The sequence below is a fragment of the Antechinus flavipes genome, chromosome 5 (genome assembly GCF_016432865.1).
Source record: "Antechinus flavipes isolate AdamAnt ecotype Samford, QLD, Australia chromosome 5, AdamAnt_v2, whole genome shotgun sequence".
NCBI lineage: Eukaryota > Metazoa > Chordata > Mammalia > Dasyuromorphia > Dasyuridae > Antechinus > Antechinus flavipes.
In genome coordinates this window covers 92,104,181-92,120,765 of record NC_067402.1, presented here as the reverse complement: position 1 = coordinate 92,120,765, position 16,585 = coordinate 92,104,181, and the positions used below count along the sequence as shown (strand labels likewise).

General features: G+C 46.8%; 1 protein-coding gene across 1 annotated transcript in view; it reads left to right on the top strand.

Moving 5' to 3' along the window:
- Positions 1–15,661, top strand: part of LOC127538563 (SCO-spondin-like) — an 87,177-nt gene extending 71,516 nt beyond the window's left edge. The window contains exons 85-102 of the mRNA XM_051962371.1: positions 201–368; positions 744–874; positions 1,207–1,337; positions 1,691–1,737; positions 1,942–2,220; positions 2,548–2,706; positions 3,108–3,224; positions 4,294–4,432; positions 5,319–5,521; positions 6,146–6,273; positions 6,534–6,676; positions 7,111–7,157; positions 9,380–9,600; positions 9,967–10,062; positions 10,265–10,325; positions 10,702–10,832; positions 14,885–15,035; positions 15,365–15,661. Coding sequence (XP_051818331.1) covers positions 201–368; positions 744–874; positions 1,207–1,337; positions 1,691–1,737; positions 1,942–2,220; positions 2,548–2,706; positions 3,108–3,224; positions 4,294–4,432; positions 5,319–5,521; positions 6,146–6,273; positions 6,534–6,676; positions 7,111–7,157; positions 9,380–9,600; positions 9,967–10,062; positions 10,265–10,325; positions 10,702–10,832; positions 14,885–15,035; positions 15,365–15,387 — 2,375 coding nt within the window. The 3' untranslated portion in view covers positions 15,388–15,661. The remainder of the gene's footprint in view (positions 1–200; positions 369–743; positions 875–1,206; positions 1,338–1,690; positions 1,738–1,941; positions 2,221–2,547; positions 2,707–3,107; positions 3,225–4,293; positions 4,433–5,318; positions 5,522–6,145; positions 6,274–6,533; positions 6,677–7,110; positions 7,158–9,379; positions 9,601–9,966; positions 10,063–10,264; positions 10,326–10,701; positions 10,833–14,884; positions 15,036–15,364) is intronic.
- The last annotated feature ends 924 nt before the right edge of the window (positions 15,662–16,585 follow it).

Genomic DNA, 16,585 nt, shown 5'->3' with positions numbered 1-16,585 from the left:
TCTATAGTGCGATATAGAAGAAAGATTTTATAGCCATGAACCATGGAAAGGGAACCTAGCCAGAAATGACCCAAACTCCCTCTGAATATTCTTCCCCCTTTCTCGCTGTGATTAGGACAGGGGAGCAAAGACTGAGAGGTTGTGCGAGAGATCACTGGAAGAAGAGCCTGGCTAACCCCCTTTTTTGTTGTCTCTTCCAGAGGAGTGTGTGTGGACCAGCTGGAGCAGCTGGACGGTCTGCTCATGCCGGGTGCTGGTCCAGCAGCGGTACCGGCACCAGCGCCCAGGCTCCAGGGGCACAAGTCAGGAGACCCCCTGCACTCGCCTCGATGGCCACTTCCGGCCCTGCCACCCCAGAAATTGTTCTGGTGAGAAATGGCTACCCTAAAGCCTCAGTCACTCCCTCAAGTCCTTTCCTCATTTGGTGTGTTTATATGAGGGTCAGTTAGATTCCTTCTATGGAACTATCAAGTGCCTTGAGTTCAGGAACCGTCTCAGCCATACCAGGTAGCATTCCCTCCTTCAGGTACCTGGAGCAGGGATCCCCAAATTTCTCAATCTCCCCTCCAAGGTCTCCTCCACGAGCTTTAGTTTATTCTATTGGGATCCCTCTTTTGAGTTAGACACCGTCCATCACTCTTGGACCATGTGCTCGTAAGTGGTGCTTTGGGGCAGGGACTGGGAGGGGTCTGTCTTGGGGTCTTCCTGTCAGGTGACTGCTTCTCTAACTTCTCTCCCCCCAGAGGAGAGCTGTGAGCCACCATTCGAGTTCCAGGTCTGTGGTTCCCCTTGTGCTGGGCTCTGTGCCACCCATCAGCGTGCCAGTCTCTGCCAAGACCGAGCTCCCTGTCAGCCTGGCTGCTACTGCCCCAAGGTGAGGGGAGCAGCAAGGAGGGTACATCTCTGGGGAGTCAGGGGGAAGCTACTGTCGGAAAGCACTTGCTAGATTTGGAATCGCGAAGACCCGAGTTAAAATCATACTGATTTACTCTCTGTGCAAACTTGAGCAAGCATCTGTAAAAGGGGCACAATGGTAGCATCTACCTTCCAAGGCTGATATGGTGCTCAAGTAGTCTATGTCCATGTCCATGTCTATGTCTATATATCGTCTCTAGAAAGACCCTTTGAAACATCTGCAGGTGTTACCTGGGAAAACAGGGAAATTTGGGAGAGACCAGCTCCAGTTCTTCTTTTGCTCTCTCCCAGGGGTTATTAGAGCAGTCGGGGGGCTGTGTCCCTCCTGAGCAGTGCAGCTGTCTCTTGGGCCCCGACGGTGGAGTAGGGGAGCCCCGGATTCTGGCTCCTGGAGAACACATACACTTGGGCTGTAAGGAGTGGTAAGTGCTGGAGTGCTTGGAAATAGGGACCCATGGAAAAATCTGGGACTGAAGCTGGGTTGGGGAAACATGGAGAAATGGGTTCTTAGTCCTGGTCCAGGTCTATGACCAAGAGAGGATGTGGGGAGGTGAGGAGAGGTAGAAACATTGATCCAATCTTGATGAGAAAACTGAATAAAGGGGTGGGATGCCCAGTCTATCCTTCTTCCCCCAACCATCCCCTAGTAGTCTCAGCCATCTGGTTCTTCAGCTTCATTCACGCAACCCCTGAGGGACACAGCCCCTACCCCTTCCCTGACACCTGGGGTTACCCAGAGCCAGCTCTCCTCACACGGAAAATGCCTTTTCTGCAGCGTGTGCCGGGACGGAGAAGTGCAGTGTTCCAGCCATCACTGCCAAGGTAACTCCTGTCTGTCCTGAAACCTTCTCCGTGCTATCCTCGTCCCGTCCCATCGGGCTACTCTTCCACGGCTCATATATACCCAGCCTAACTATTTCTCCTCGGCCGCACTTTCCCTATTTCTCCAGTCTCCTCCTTGCCTGCATGTAGTGATTTCCCCCAGAGCTGAGCCCCGGGGGAGACACAGCCCTGCCCTCTCCCCAGGTCTCCTTCCCCTGAGTGGGTGGTCAGAGTGGTCGCCCTGCGGACCTTGCCGGCCCCTTGCCGCTCCCATGCCTACCTCGCCGAGTGCCCTGCGGGAGCGTGGGCTCCGGGAGGGACCCGCTCCTCCATCTCCTGGGTCCTCCCTCGGGGTCTCCGAGCAGCACCGGCACCGCCTGTGCCTGGATCCTGAGACGGGAAGGCCCTGGGCCGGGGACCCCGGTCTCTGCTCTGCCTCTCTGAGCCAGCGGCGCCGCTGCCCCGATCTTGGGGTCTGCCAAGGTAGCAAGAGAGCCCCTCGAAGGGCAGTGGTTCTGGCGCTGGTGGGAGCCGGGAGGGAAGGTCCATACCCAGTGGGGATCTGGAACCAGGCCTGAGGTCCCCTCCTCCACTTCCCTTTTCTCTTCCTGGACTTTGGGCTAGGAAGGTCTCCCATTGCCAGATGTTGTCAGGAGCGATTCCTCCCCAGACCCAGCTATACTCCCAGAAGCTAACCAAAGAGCCTTGGTTTAGGGGCAGTCTCCTTTAGGAAAACAGGGATAAGAAGTAAGCCCTGATCTTTCCCCCTTCCCACTTATCCCCTAGCGATCTTTTTCTCTGCCCAACTAGACCCCTGCCAGTGGGAGAGCTGGGGCTCTTGGAGTCCGTGTCAAGTATCTTGTAGCGGAGGATTCCGGCTACGTTCACGGAAGGCAAGGGGTCTTGCCAGAGAAAAATGCCAGGAACCCTGGGCTCAGACAGAAAGTTGCAATACTAATCCGTGCCCAGGTAAGCCCTCCTGCTTCAGAAACCCCAGGAATTTAAGGCGGAGGCTAATAACAGGGAGAGCAAGAATCCTGGGTAATGACCTACCTAACATTTATCCTCTACCTCAGTTTCCCCAACTGTAAAATGGGGATAATAATAATATCCACCTCATAAGGTTGGTGTGAGCATCAAATGAGACATTTGTAAGGCCCTTAGTACAGTGTAGCACATAGTAGGCACTTAATAAATGCTTGTTTCTTTCCCTTTCCCTTCTTTAGTCAGGGATGGGGAAGAATGAAGGGAGTGCAAAGGTGGGGACTACAGAAGGAAAGAATGATGTGGTAGAGAGATTGGGGGGAATAGACAAGATGGGGCTTCCTTTTGCTTTCCATTCGTTCTAACATACATTTTTGTGTCCCCAGGTGGGAGTTGTGAGGCCCAAGGTACAATGCCAACAGCTGATTGTGCCAACCGGTGTCCCCGAAGCTGTGTTGACCTGTGGGATAGAGTGCAGTGTCTCCAGGGGCCCTGCAGTTCAGGTATAACCCCCCTTCAATCAACTCTTTACTTTCTGATGAAAAACCAGGATAGAACAGAGTAGCCATAAAAGTCTATGTCCTGGCTTCAGCTCTCTAGCCACTGCAAGACATGCGTTGATCATTCCTGTATGGAAATAAGTTTCATTGCCTCTATTTTGCTTCAAAATTATCCCGACTCTCCTTTCTCCAGGATGGTGGCTCAAGGAAGCAGTGTGGGTTTTTTTTTTTTTTTTCATACCAATAGCCTTGGAAAATCATTTACAGATTCTGCCAATGACTTCCTAGTCCCAAAATGTTCAATTTCCAAAGTAGTTTTGAAAATGTTGCAGACACTGAAGAGCCATTGTGTATTAGGGATATGGTTTGAGATGCTGATGTCTTCCTAGTTTCTGCCAGACTGCTTTCTAGTTTTCCAAAAGTTCTTGTTCAATTCTCAATTCTTGACCCCATATTAAATTTTTGGATTTTTCCAACACTAAGCTACTCTGCTCATTTGCTTCTGTATATTGTGTATCTAATCTGTTCCACTGAATAACTTTTATATGAATTATCCAAGTGCCAATTTATTTTGGCGATTAATCTTTTGCCATGTAGTTTAAGATTTGGTACTGTTACATGCCTTTCTTTGCTACGTTTTTCCTGTTAATTCCCTTGATATTCTTGACCTTTTGTTTCTCTAGATGAATTTTGCTATTAGTTTTTCTAGTTCTCTATATTAATCTTTTGGTGGGTTGGTTGCTATGGCACTGAATAATAAATTAACTTAGATAGTATTGTCATCTCCATATTGACTTAGCCTATCGATGGGCAACCAATATCTCTCCAAATATGTAGATCTATCTCTGTTTGTATAGGAAGTTGTACAATTATGTTCACCTATTTTTTGTCTAAGTTCTGACAGGTAGAGTTCCAAGTATTTCATACTTTCTGTAGTTATTTTAAGCCACTATGCTTTAGGGAGATAATGAGTGTGTGTGTGTGTGTGTGTGTGTGTGTGTGTGTGTGTGTGTGTGTGTTATTCAGCATCCTGGATCTTCCCCTAACCCCTCAATCTTGTTTTCCCACCCAGGCTGTCGTTGTCCTCCTGGCCAACTGCTTCAAGATGGCCATTGTGTACCTATATCTTCCTGCCCCTGTGGCTTCCCGAGCTCCAATGCCACTTGGGAGCTGGCCCCACCTGGGGAGCTGCAGTTGGATTGCCATAACTGGTATGGGGGCTGTAGTGGTGCTAGCGGGGTGGTTGAACTAGAACAGGAGTGTGCTAGAACCGGCTCCAGAAGACTAATGATTAAACTTTCAGTGTGAACATTTATACCTCAGAAATCAGTGAGCAGCACAAATAGGGTTTGATCTGTTATTTCATTGATTACTTAGATTTAGGAAAGTTATGGAGAAAAGTTTAATAATGCAGATTAAACTTAAAAGTACTAGAACTGGCTCCAGAAGACTAATTATTAAAATTTCAGTGTGAACATTTACACCTCAGAAATCAATGAGCATCACAAATCAGGGTTCGATCTGTTATTTCATTGATTACCTAGAGTTAGAAAAGTTATGGAGAAAAGTTTAATAATGCAGATTAAACTTAAAAGTACTAGAACCGGCTCTAGAAGACTAATTATTAAACTTTCAGTGTGAACATTTACAGCTCAGAAATCAATGAGCAGCACAAATCAGGGTTTGATCTGTTATTTCATTGATTACCTAGAGTTAGGAAAGTTATGGAGAAAAGTTGAATAATGCAGATTAAACTTAAAAGTACTAGAACCGGCTTCAGAAGACTAATTATTAAAATTTCAGTGTGAACATTTACACCTCAGAGATCAATTCACAATTCAGGGTTTGATTTGTTATTTTGTTGATTATCTAGGAAAATTATGGAGAAAAGTTTAATAAAGCAGATTAAATTTAAAAATAAGTCATATGTACTTCTGTATTTGGAAGAGTCAGTTGCTAAGCATTTATCATTATGCATATGCTGGTCCTGGAGCCCCTGGGGATGGGTGGATATGGAGAGGAGGGGAAGAGGGAAAATGCCATGACCCAGGGATTGAGATCTCAGGCCTTCTTCCCCGGTGTCTCTGCCATCCTTAGTACCTGTGTCAATGGGTCCTTGGGATGCACGCCCTATGAGTGCCTGGTCTTTGGGTCCTGGTCAGGCTGGAGCGACTGCTCAGCCTCCTGTGGTGGGGGTACCCGGGAGCGGCAGCAGAGCTGTGAGCAGAGTCTCCAGGGGTTCCCGTGCCAGCTCCAGGCCATGAAGCAGACAGAAGAATGCAATTCTGAGCCCTGCACAGGTGAGTATTGATAGATGGCTCCCCAGTTCCTGCTAAATAGCACTTTCTCACCCCTCCCCTAGATGCCTAGCTACACGTGACTGGGGGTACCTGTTTTTCAGCTTCATGCCAGCTGGGTGAGTGGTCAGAGTGGAGCGACTGCAGTGCCAGCTGTGGGGGAGGTGTGTCAGAAAGGAAGAGAGATCCACTTCTGGGAACACTATGCCCCCTGCTCTCCCCCCTGCGGCTCCGGAGGACGTGCAGCCCCCAGCCCTGTAGCCAAGGTAAGGGGAGGGAGGAAGCAGAGGCAGGCTTCTAAGTCCTAAGCTCTGTAGGACAAGGAAAGCGTATGCTTAGAGTGGGAGGCAAGGAACAGAGCTCTATATTGCCACAGAATATTTTTTTACCTTTCCAACAGCTTTTAGAGCTTTGATTTCATTTTATTTTGATACCTCTTGAGCTACAGGCAGGGAAAGTAGTGTATCTTCATTGTTTATTTGGAGAAACTGAGGCACAGAAGTCTTGCCCCAAGTTCACGGGCAGATCAGCGGCAGTGCCAGCTTAGGGAGTCAGGCCTCATGGCTCCCAGCTCTGTGTTCCTTTCCTTCCAAGCTCATTCCTTCCACACCTTGCTTCCTTCTCCAGAGTGCCCTCCTGGACAGAGACCCACTCCCTGTGCCACCTCATGCCCAAGCCGATGCTCAGACTTACAGCCCGGCAGCCTCTGTGTGCAGTTGCCTTGCCAGCCTGGCTGCAGCTGTCCTGAAGGGCAGGTGAGTACAGTGAGGATGCTGTAGGGCTGGGGATCGGAGGGGCACGTGGCCAGAGAGGCCGTCTCTACATTCCCTATGTGCCCAGGTGACAGGTGTGTTTGTGACTTGGGAGTGAAGCTCTTGGATGACTTTATGAGAAGAAGATAGGCAGTCTGGGGAAGGAGTGGCTCCGAGCCTAGGACTAGACACTGTCAGTGTGTGGAGGTGGCCAGCTCCAGTGGGCATAGAGCTGATCCCCCATTGCCATGCTTCTGCCTTAGCTGCTGCATGCAGACAGATGTGTCCCCTTGGCTGAGTGCCCCTGCAACCAGCTTTCACTGCCCTGGGCCCTCTTCTTGACCCCAGAGGAGCAAGCTCAAGAGCTACCTTCTGGGACAGTACTTGTCCGGAACTGTACCCACTGGTGAGGGCATCCAGGAGAATTTTGGGAGGAATGGGGGTGGGGGGAGAAAAAGGACAATAAAGCTAGGGATTGAATAGGAGGGGAAGAGGTATGGGAGAAAATAATGGAGTAAAATGCTCAGCAGAAACTGCACCCACAGGTGAAGGCATCTAGGAACTTAGAAACTTGGGGTATCTGGCAAAATATAAGGAGGGGGAGAGAAATGGGATAGGGGTAAAGCTAGGTTAAGGAGGGAGGGAATGGGGCAGAAGGGAATGGGGGTTTGCTCAGTAGGAATTACACCAACTGATTACGACACCGAGGAACCTAATAGATGGGACCTTTGGGGACAAAAAAGAGATAGGGTTAAGACTGGGAATGGAATAGGTTGAGCAGAGGAGAGAAAGGGAATGGAAGGGGATGCTCCCCTGAGTTCTGCGGTTCTCTTCTGCCAGCATCTGCCATGAAGGATCCTTCAACTGTTCCAGCAGCGACTGTCAGGGTGAGAGATAGTCCTGCCCAGTGACCCTTCCCCCAGCACTATCCCCAAACCAAGGGCAGGGCTTGCTCCGAGTCCTAAGGGCTCAAGGAGCTGGCTCATGTCCAGGGTGCCATCTTCTCAACACCTGGGTCTGTGGGAGTGGGGCTGTACTGGGGCTTATCAGTGGCCAGGAGAACGTGTTTAGGGTGGGGGTGAGATCATAAGTCCTGATCCTTCCTCCCCTGATTTGTTTAGGTTATTTACTCAAGTGTACTTATCTTTTAAGGTCCCACTTTTTACAGCTGACCAGAGTGACCTCTTCTTCCTCAATTTCTGTATCACTTCTGTTATTTAGCATTCATTGGCCCTCCTTCAGTTATCTGTCCATCTATCTATCTATCTATCTGTCGCTATCTTGTCTTCTCAATTAGATTGAAAGCTGGTATTTGGGACAGTTCTGTATGCTCTTTTATCCCTCACAGGACCTAGAACCCGCTTATGTGCCCAGTTCTAGACAAATACTGTGGGGAATACCAAGTCTGAGGAGGGAGTCTCCTAGTCATCTAAGAGATTACAGTCTAACTGGGAAGGAACAGGTCGAGAGTGATACAGACTAATATCGATTAGACAAAAGCCTGATGCAAAGAAACTTGTGCAGGTTTTCAGAGAAGGGAAAGCTTGTTATGGGAGGACCAGATGGGAGGATTTCCTGGAGGAGCCTGACTTCTGGGGTGGTTTGGCTGGTCAGGAAGGATGGGGCATCTGGGTAGGGAGAACAGAATGGACAAATGGAGAATGTCTCCCCTGAGCGTCCTGTGCTCTTAGGCATGTATGAGGCTGGCAGGGAGGGATCTAGACCCAGCTGTCCAGATGAGCTCAGCTCCCCTGAATGTAATGCCCACCTGCCAGCCTCCTTCTTCCCAGGGAAGTCCTGTCCAGTAAGCATCCCCACGGGCCTCTGTCCTACCTTTTCTATCTGCGCTACCCTTTCCTCTGACTTCTTGTGTCTGGGCATTTTGGGGGAGCATGGTTAGTTTGCTCTCTAAGCAATCGGGAAGGAGTCTTCAACTTCCTCCAGACCCCTATACCCCTAGCCGACCTCCCCATCCTTCCAGGCCCTGCATTCGAGGCCTCTGCTCGTCTCAGCAATCCAGCCAGTTGCCAGATTGGGGTAGGCAGGTGGGGAGAAAAGCGGCTGTGGAGCATGCAGATAAGAGTAGGGGGACTTCTGAAGAGAGCGTGAGCAGTCCAACATAAGGGACCATAGAGATCATCCCCTTATGGTACAGAGGGGGAAACTGAGGTCCTAAGAGCTGTAATCTACTCTCCTTATGGTACAGAAGGGGAAACGGAGATCCTGAGAGCCTTACTCTACCCCTCTTATGGTACAGAGTGGGAAACTGAGGTCCCGAGAGCCGTAATCTATCTTCTTATGGTAGAAGGGGAAACTGAGATCCTGAGAGCCTTAATCTACCCCCCTTATGGTACAGAGGAAGAAACAGGTCTTGAGAGCTATAATCTATCCCCTTATGGTACAGAGGAGGAGACCGAGGACCCGAGAGCTAAAGGAACTTCTCTGACAGAACAGGGACTCAATGTCTCCTCACTCCCAGTCCCCTTTCCACTCGATGAAGGCTTTAGTTTCACCAGCCTCCCCTGAGAACTCTGTGAGAGGCTGCATGGGAAAGTGGAGGGGGGGTGTCATTGGGTCACAAAAGCCTCGGTTCTACTCCTCGTGCCGTGGGTCTTGGCCAGACAGGTCCCTGCGATCCTTTCCAGTTCCCACTCTAAGTCTTGCCCAGTTCTCCAGAGGCTGGTAATTTAGCTGGAGAGACAGACAGGCAGACATTCTTGGAGCATTTAAGAGAGCATATCATCAGTGTCACCCACAGTAAGTGATGCTGGAGGAGGTGAGAGCAGGGAAAGAACCACGTGGACTGGGGTGGCTGGAGAAATTAGGCTAGGGCTTGAAGAAGGGGAGTTACCTGGCCGGGTGGAGAAGTGGGTGTAAGGCAGAGGGAACAGGATGTGGAGAGGGGGCAGTGAGCATGTGTGATGAGGGCAAGGAAGGACACTCTCTGTGGAGATGGGAAGAGAGGGAAGGAATGCGGTCTTCCAGGGAAATGGGAGAAAATAGAATCCTTGGGGGACATCTGCCTCGGGGTCCCAACTCCCTGGATTGTGGGATTCTTTCTGAGGCTGGGGATAATGGAAGTGGTGGGATTGGGGGGGCTCTCTGGCAGAGTGCCCACCTGGAGAGAGGTGGCAGCGGGTGGCACCGGGGGAACCCGACCTGTGTGAGAAGACTTGTCAGGAGATGTATGCCGAGGAGCCGCTTCAGAGCAACTGCAGCGTGGGGCAGACCGAGGGCTGCGTCTGCCAGAGTGGGCACTTCCGCAACCAGGCGGGCACCTGTGTCACGGCTGCCCATTGCGAGTGCTGGCACCATGGGCACTTCTACTTGGTGAGATGCCCCCTTCTGCCAATCCCCGGAAAATGCCATTCCTGCCACTTGGCTCTGCCAGCTACCACTCTGACCCCAATTTCTCTTTTTTCCTCCTCCCCATTCCCTGAACATGGGGATAGGCTCTTTGGCCCCAAGCAGGGGGCTCGCTGTCTGATTTGAAAGCATCCCTGGGCAGTCTGATCTCCTTCCCACCATAACATACGGCTCCCTTACCCAGACATCAGAACCTCTTCTTTCTGCCGTTTAGGACCTCTCACTTGGCCTGTTTGGGAGGTCCCAGTTGGAACCAAATGAACAGGGTACTTTGGAGAGAAATGTTTAGGGTGGAAAGGTGCTCCTTGCCAATTATTTTCTTCCTTTCAGCCTGGGGCTGAATGGCAGGACGACTGCGAGTGGTGCAGGTGCATCGATGGGAGGAGCTTTTGTACCCAGAGTTGTCCCCCCATCACCTGTGTTCAGGTACGTCCCCTCCCTGTGCCAGGGAGAGCCCACTGCTCCCCCCTCTTGTGGCACCTCTGAAGGAGCTAATGGGCTTCTCTGGGGAAGGGACACGCCACAGAGGGGCAAGTTCAGGATGTGGGGTTCCCTCACAGGGCTATTGGGCAGGCAGTGAGTTAGAGTGGGATTCTTTCCCACATCGGGTCTCTGATTATTCCTGCAGGGTGAGATGAAAGTACAGAAGCCAGACAGCTGCTGCCCTGTATGTCAGCAGGAGGCATTAGGTATGGTGAACATTGGGGGGGAGTCCCCTGCTCTGCCCCCTTTTTGCCAGATTCCTCAGTGCCCTAAACCCCGTAGTCCTTTCTGAATTTTCTCAGCTCTTCCTCTTCTCATGAGAAGTCCTAGAAAAAACTAGGGCCTACTTCATGGTCCCTGAGCAGTCCTTAGCCCCGATCCCTCCTCTGCTGACACTTCTTGTCTGTAGGCCTGGTCTAGGTGTCCCAGACCGATCCCTTCTAGCACTTTGATGTCCCTCAGGGTAAGAACCAGTCAAGTTTCTGCCTTTCTACATCTTGCTCCATTCCTTATCCCAAATCCCCTTCTCCTACGTGCCCTGGTTCTATTCCCATTGTCTGCTTCCCTCCCTTTTCCTGGCAGAGGAGTCATCAGTCCCCTGCAAGCTCCTCACTGAGCTTCGCAATATCACCAAGGGCTCCTGCTACCTGCCCCAGGTGGAGGTGAGCTACTGTAGTGGGCACTGTCCTTCCAGCACTAACGTCATTCCTGAGGTGAGTGGGGGATTGTTCATAAAGGGGGAGGAAGGGAAGGTGAGAGGCTAGGGGAAGGAGGACAGAACATTGTTAAGGGAAGACTGAAAAATGGGTTCCTTCTTGTCCAATTGAGGGAAAGTGTCATGTGAGGCAGGAGGACTGATGGAATGGAGTCAGCAAGTTTTACTAATTACAACTGGAACTGTGAGTAATACAATAAGAGAAGGTTCTGTTTTCCTGGAAAATTTAAGGGAACAAAAAGATAAGCTATGAGACAGAGATAAATAGGGCTAGCAAAAAAAGTAATTTGGCTTTGGTTGAGGCAGGAGGATTAGCCTACATCTTATCCAGCTCACTGTTTCTTCTATTATGATCTTTCTGAAACCAAAATAAATGATTTCTGGCAACCACCTACTCAGGAGAGCTGTTTTAGAGTATATCCCTTCTATATATACCTTTTTGCCATTATCTTCCCAAATCAATAGACTCTCTCCCCTTCCTAACACATCCCTCCTGGAGATGAGTTTTGAAGACATTTATTAGCAATTAATGGAAAGAGATAAAAGTCTACAATCTCTGAAGAGTTAGAGGTACCTGCCACAGAATCCGAGTAATCTTAGCCAAAGGTCCCTTTTGATATTACCCATGAATATCTAGGGCAAGTTTAGAAGGACAAGGAATTAACATTCATTACTTACAGTCCAAGAATCTGGATTCCATGCTTCACAGTGCAACTATCTCTGTTTGGGAGCAAACCCATTGGTTCTGTTCCTCAGTTTGACCCAGATCTAGCTGCTTTTTTTCTTCCCAAGAACATCTTCACTAAGTTTGGTTTTGTCTACCAGTCTCCAGAAAAGAATTTATGGTGTACCACATTAATACAGTTCCTCGTTTACTCTTTCAGAGTGATTACTGCAACATTCTTCTCTTTTTCTTCCCCATGAAAAATTATCTCCCCTCTCCAAAAGAAAATATTTATAGGTTTACAATATCACATATATATCATATATTCCATCATCTCCATCTTTTATTTGTAAGATGAGGGGCTTGAATTTGATGATATAAAGATAGTTTTCAACATTTACCCTTGCAAAACCTTGTGTTCCAAATTTTTCTCCCTCCCTCCCCACTTTCCTCTAGATAGCAAGTAATCCAAATATAGGTTGAACATGTGCAGTTCTTTTAAACATATTTCCACATTTATCATGCCGCACAAAAAAAAAATCAAATCAAAAGGGAAAAAATGAAAAAGAAAAAAACAAGCAAGCTAACAACAATAAAAAAGGTGACCCCATAGTCCTCTCTCTGGATTCAAATGACTCTTTCCATCACAAGTCCATTGAAATTGGCCTGAATCACCTAATTGTTGAAAAGAGCCAAACTCATCACAGTTGATCATAACATAATCTTCTTGTTGCTGTATATAGTGTTCTCTAGGTTCTCCTCACTTCACTTAGCATCAGTTTATATAAGTCTCTGCAGGCTTTTCTGAAATCATCCTGATGATTTTTTTTATAGAACAATAATATTATATAACATTCATATACCATAACTTATTTAGTCATTCCCCATCTGATGGGAATCCACTCAGTTTTCAGTTCATTGTGGGGCATAAGATTTAGGGCTGAAAATGTCTTGAGAAATCATTTAGTTTAAAGATTCTTAACTTGGGATCTGTAAACTCATTTTGCCATATTTTGATAATTATATTTCAATATAATTGATTTCTTTTGTAAAGCTTATATATTTTATTTTATCTATTTAAAAATCTTATTATAAAAGGGCATCCATAAGCTTCATTAGATTGCCAAAAGGGTTCAGAACACAAGAAAGACTAAGAACCTCTTTCTATTGTCCAACCTACTCCTTTGATTGTTAACAATTTAAAATCCATTACAGTTTTGCCTTTTGTTTTTACATGACAATTGTTTCAACTGCTCTCCTTCATTTAGATTGAACAGTCCTTGGTGACAAAGACCCATTTGTCTTTGTGACCATATAGTTCATATTTTGCTTTAGCAGGAACCCACTTCACTGGAGTAAGGGGAAAGAGTTACATTTCATTATAATGCTCTATGGGATCTTCATTCATTCGCTTGACTTTCCAGAGGAAAAAACAGATCTACAGAGATTATGTGACTTTTTCAAGGTCATTCGGCTAAAAAATAACAGAGCTGGGATTTGAATTCAGGATCTCTGATTCCAAATCTGGTAACCTTTCTGTTATACGTGGCAGAGTTGGAAAACTCCAAGAAGACTCAAACTAAATTGTTTCTAGGGTTTAATTGTCTTCTGGATGAACAATACTATATGATCATTCCTCTTTTCCTATTCTTTCTTGAGTTTGAAGTATTACTTCGGCTTGTTTGGGGAAATCTCTTCCTTTAGGCTCTTGCTATTCAGTTGTATGAGATTATTTGTGACCCCGTGGACTATAGCTTGTCAATTCTGTCCACCGGCAAGATATTGGCCATGTCTTTCTTCAGTGGAATAAGACAAAGAGGGAATTATACAGCTAGTGTGTATATAATGGATAATATTCTAATTTGATAAATTATATAACAAATTTGATAAATAATAAGTTAATCAATAAATTTGATAATACAGAATTAGATTAATAAATTCTGACGCTGTTTCCTCATTAACAAAATGGTCATGGCAACACTTGTGAAACAGATGTTGCCATCCAAAAGTAGAACGCGCTGTCTTTAGAGGAAGTGGGTTTCTCTCTCACTGGAAGTCTTCCAGTAAAGGCTGGATCTTCTTATTCAGTTGTTTCACTCCTTTTCTAACTCTTTGTCCCCTCACTGGGGTTTTCTTGATGAAGATATTAGAGTGGTTTGCCATTTCCTTTTTCAGTTCATTTTATAGTTGAGGAAACTGAGGCAAACAGAATTAAATGACTTGCCCAGAGACTTGCTGCTAGGGTCTGATGCTGGATTTGAAATCAAGTCCTTCTGATTTCAGGTCCAGCCCTTTATTGTAGCATCTAGCTGTCCATAAAATGGATGGTCACTTGTCAGATGTTATCAAAAGGCTTCTTGGGTTGAAGTTGATGGTTTTTGTGATTCTGTGACTGCGTAGTTGGTTGGCAGGTCCTGTAGAGCCTACAGTTAGAGTCAGAGTGCTGGACTTGGCATAAGGAAAACCTGAGTTGAATTCTGTCTATTAACATTAATGCTCACCTCAAGTCACAACCTCTCTCAACCTCAATTTCTTCGTCTCTAACATGGAAATACCCACTTTATAGGATAGGTTTAAATGATGTGTGTATAAAATACTTTGTAAATCTTAAAGGATTATTTAAATATCACTGATTCAACATGACTAATGTGGAAAAATGTTTAACATGATTGTACATGTATAATCTGTATTAGATTTGCCATCTTAGGGAGGAAGGAGGAAGAAAAATTTGGAACTTAAATTCTTACAGTAATGGATGTTGAAAACTCTCTTTACTTGTAATTGAAAAACTACTATTAAATGTAGGGAAAAAATATCAGTGTTCCGTTCTTCCATAATCATCCCTCTTGTCTCAGGTTAATAGCTAGCTCCTTGAGTGTTCTGATATAGAGACAAGTATTGTCCTATGGACTAACCTTCCCCAAGTGACTTTTTCACTTAAATGTATAGCAAAATTGATATGCAAAAAAATCCCCAGAAGAGTGTGGTGGGGAAGTACTTTAGTAATTTCACAATTTTTTCCTAATTAGACTATAAGCCTCTGGAGAACTGGACTATTGATCTCTTCTAAACTTGTCTCTCCCTAAGCTCAAAGCTAGGTACATAAAAAGATGATCAATTAATTGAATATCAGTGTATGTTGTAGTAATCAGGAGACGTTACAGAGGAGGGTACATTTTTTTTCTGTTGTTTTCCCTCTCTGCCTGGCTAAACATGCCAATGGAAAGAGTCAAAATTAGAGGCTGCCACTCCAGGCTTTTGGATTTTACTTTTCGATAGTGATGGGGCAGATGGCATAGGGGAGAGACTGTGAGTTCTGGCAAGGTGACACTTTTAGCCAGTCCCTTGATCCCTTTCTGACTCAGCCACCCTCCTCTTGCACCTAGGAGCCGTACCTGCTGAGGGTGTGTGACTGCTGCAGCTACCTGCTGGACCCTGTGAACCCCGTCCGCATCCTGAGTCTGCATTGCCCTGGGGGTGATACAGAGCCGGTGGTACTTCCCATCATACACAGCTGCCAGTGCAGTGCTTGCCAGGGTAAGCCCAAATAGTATTTGTAGGTGGATTTTTAGTGGGGAGTGCCTGGGCTAGAGGGTCCTTCCTGTCTTCCCAGGAGCGGTGCCCAGTGGGCTAGAACTAGGGCTAGAGGGTATAAGTGCAGGGCTGTTCTGGTTTGTTTTTAGGGAGATCTTCCTTATTTACCCCCAGCTACTCTCTCCCCTCATCACCAAACAAGCAAAGCCTCTCTGCTCACCTTGTTATCCCCTTCTCTGCCTAGAATTCATTCCTGCCCCCGACAAACTGGGTTACCTTGCCCCTTGCTGCCTTCTTTTATACATCTCTCTTTTCTGGGGTCTCATTCACAGGAGGGGATTTATCAAAGCGCTGATTGGTAACACAACTCCACAATACGACCTGTATCGTTTGGAACAGAGCTCATTTCAAAACAAGAAAAAAATATATTCACAAAGCATAGCTGAAGGAATATACTATGTCAGACTGTTTTTCTGCAATTTGAGGTTTGGAAAAATAAAGTCTGATAGACCACCCCTCTTTGTTCACAAAGCCAACAGGCATATATATGTATGTATATGAATTACAAATGGTCCTGGGGACTGCGGAACAGGGGCAGCCTATTCCCTAATAAAGCAAATGTGCTAATATTTTTGTGTGTGAAATCTCTGTCTGAGGGTTCAGGGAAAGGAGGTGGTGGATCTGTGCACTGGACAGGACCGTGGGGCAGGAGGACAAAAAGGATGGTATTCTTTAAACCCATAATCCCCTACTAATTATGTCATCTCAGCTAAGTTAGCTGTAATTTATTCTTTTTATTCATCTGTGAAATGAAAGAAATGGTAACAAGCATTTATTAAGTGCCTACTATGTACTGGGCACTTTATAAATAGCTCTTTGGATCTTCAAGAGAATCTCTGGCAGGTAAGTAGGTGCCATTATAATCCCCACTTTACATTTGGAAAACTGAAGCAGGCAGTGGTTGAGTGACTTTACTTACAGGGTGGGTAAGTACAATTATGATCCCTATTTTACATTGAAACTGAGGCAGAAAGGTGCCTGTTTGGTGCTTAGGTGCTTAGTAACCTGGCCAATGTCTGAGGTTAGGTTTGAATTCAGGTCTTGCTGGAGCACCCTATCCACTGAAACACCCTATCCAATCTTGTTGTCTAGGAGGTAGCATGGTAGAGTGGAAAGTCCATTAAACTTAGAGAAGAGGAGGAAGGTACTGGTTCAAGCTCTGCTCTTCTCAGCTCTGATTTTGGCTGAGTATTTCACCCCCCCTGACTTACCAACAACATGAGGTTTTCTAAAGTCTTCCAACTGCAAAATATTCTCTAAACTGCCTCCACCTGGGACCCTTCTACCTCCCATTAACCCAGAAAAGAGAGGCTCATCCATCTGCTCTGCCCAGTGGCCCCCTTCTTTCATCAACTCCCCCTCCCTTGGGTTGGTGCCCTTGTGGCGGCTCTGTCCTAATCCTTACCATCCAGTGAAGGTTAATCCTGGAGAGCTGTAGTGGCCCTAGGCAGACCAGCCCAGAAGCAAGTCCAAGCAAGGAGCCAGGTTTTGGG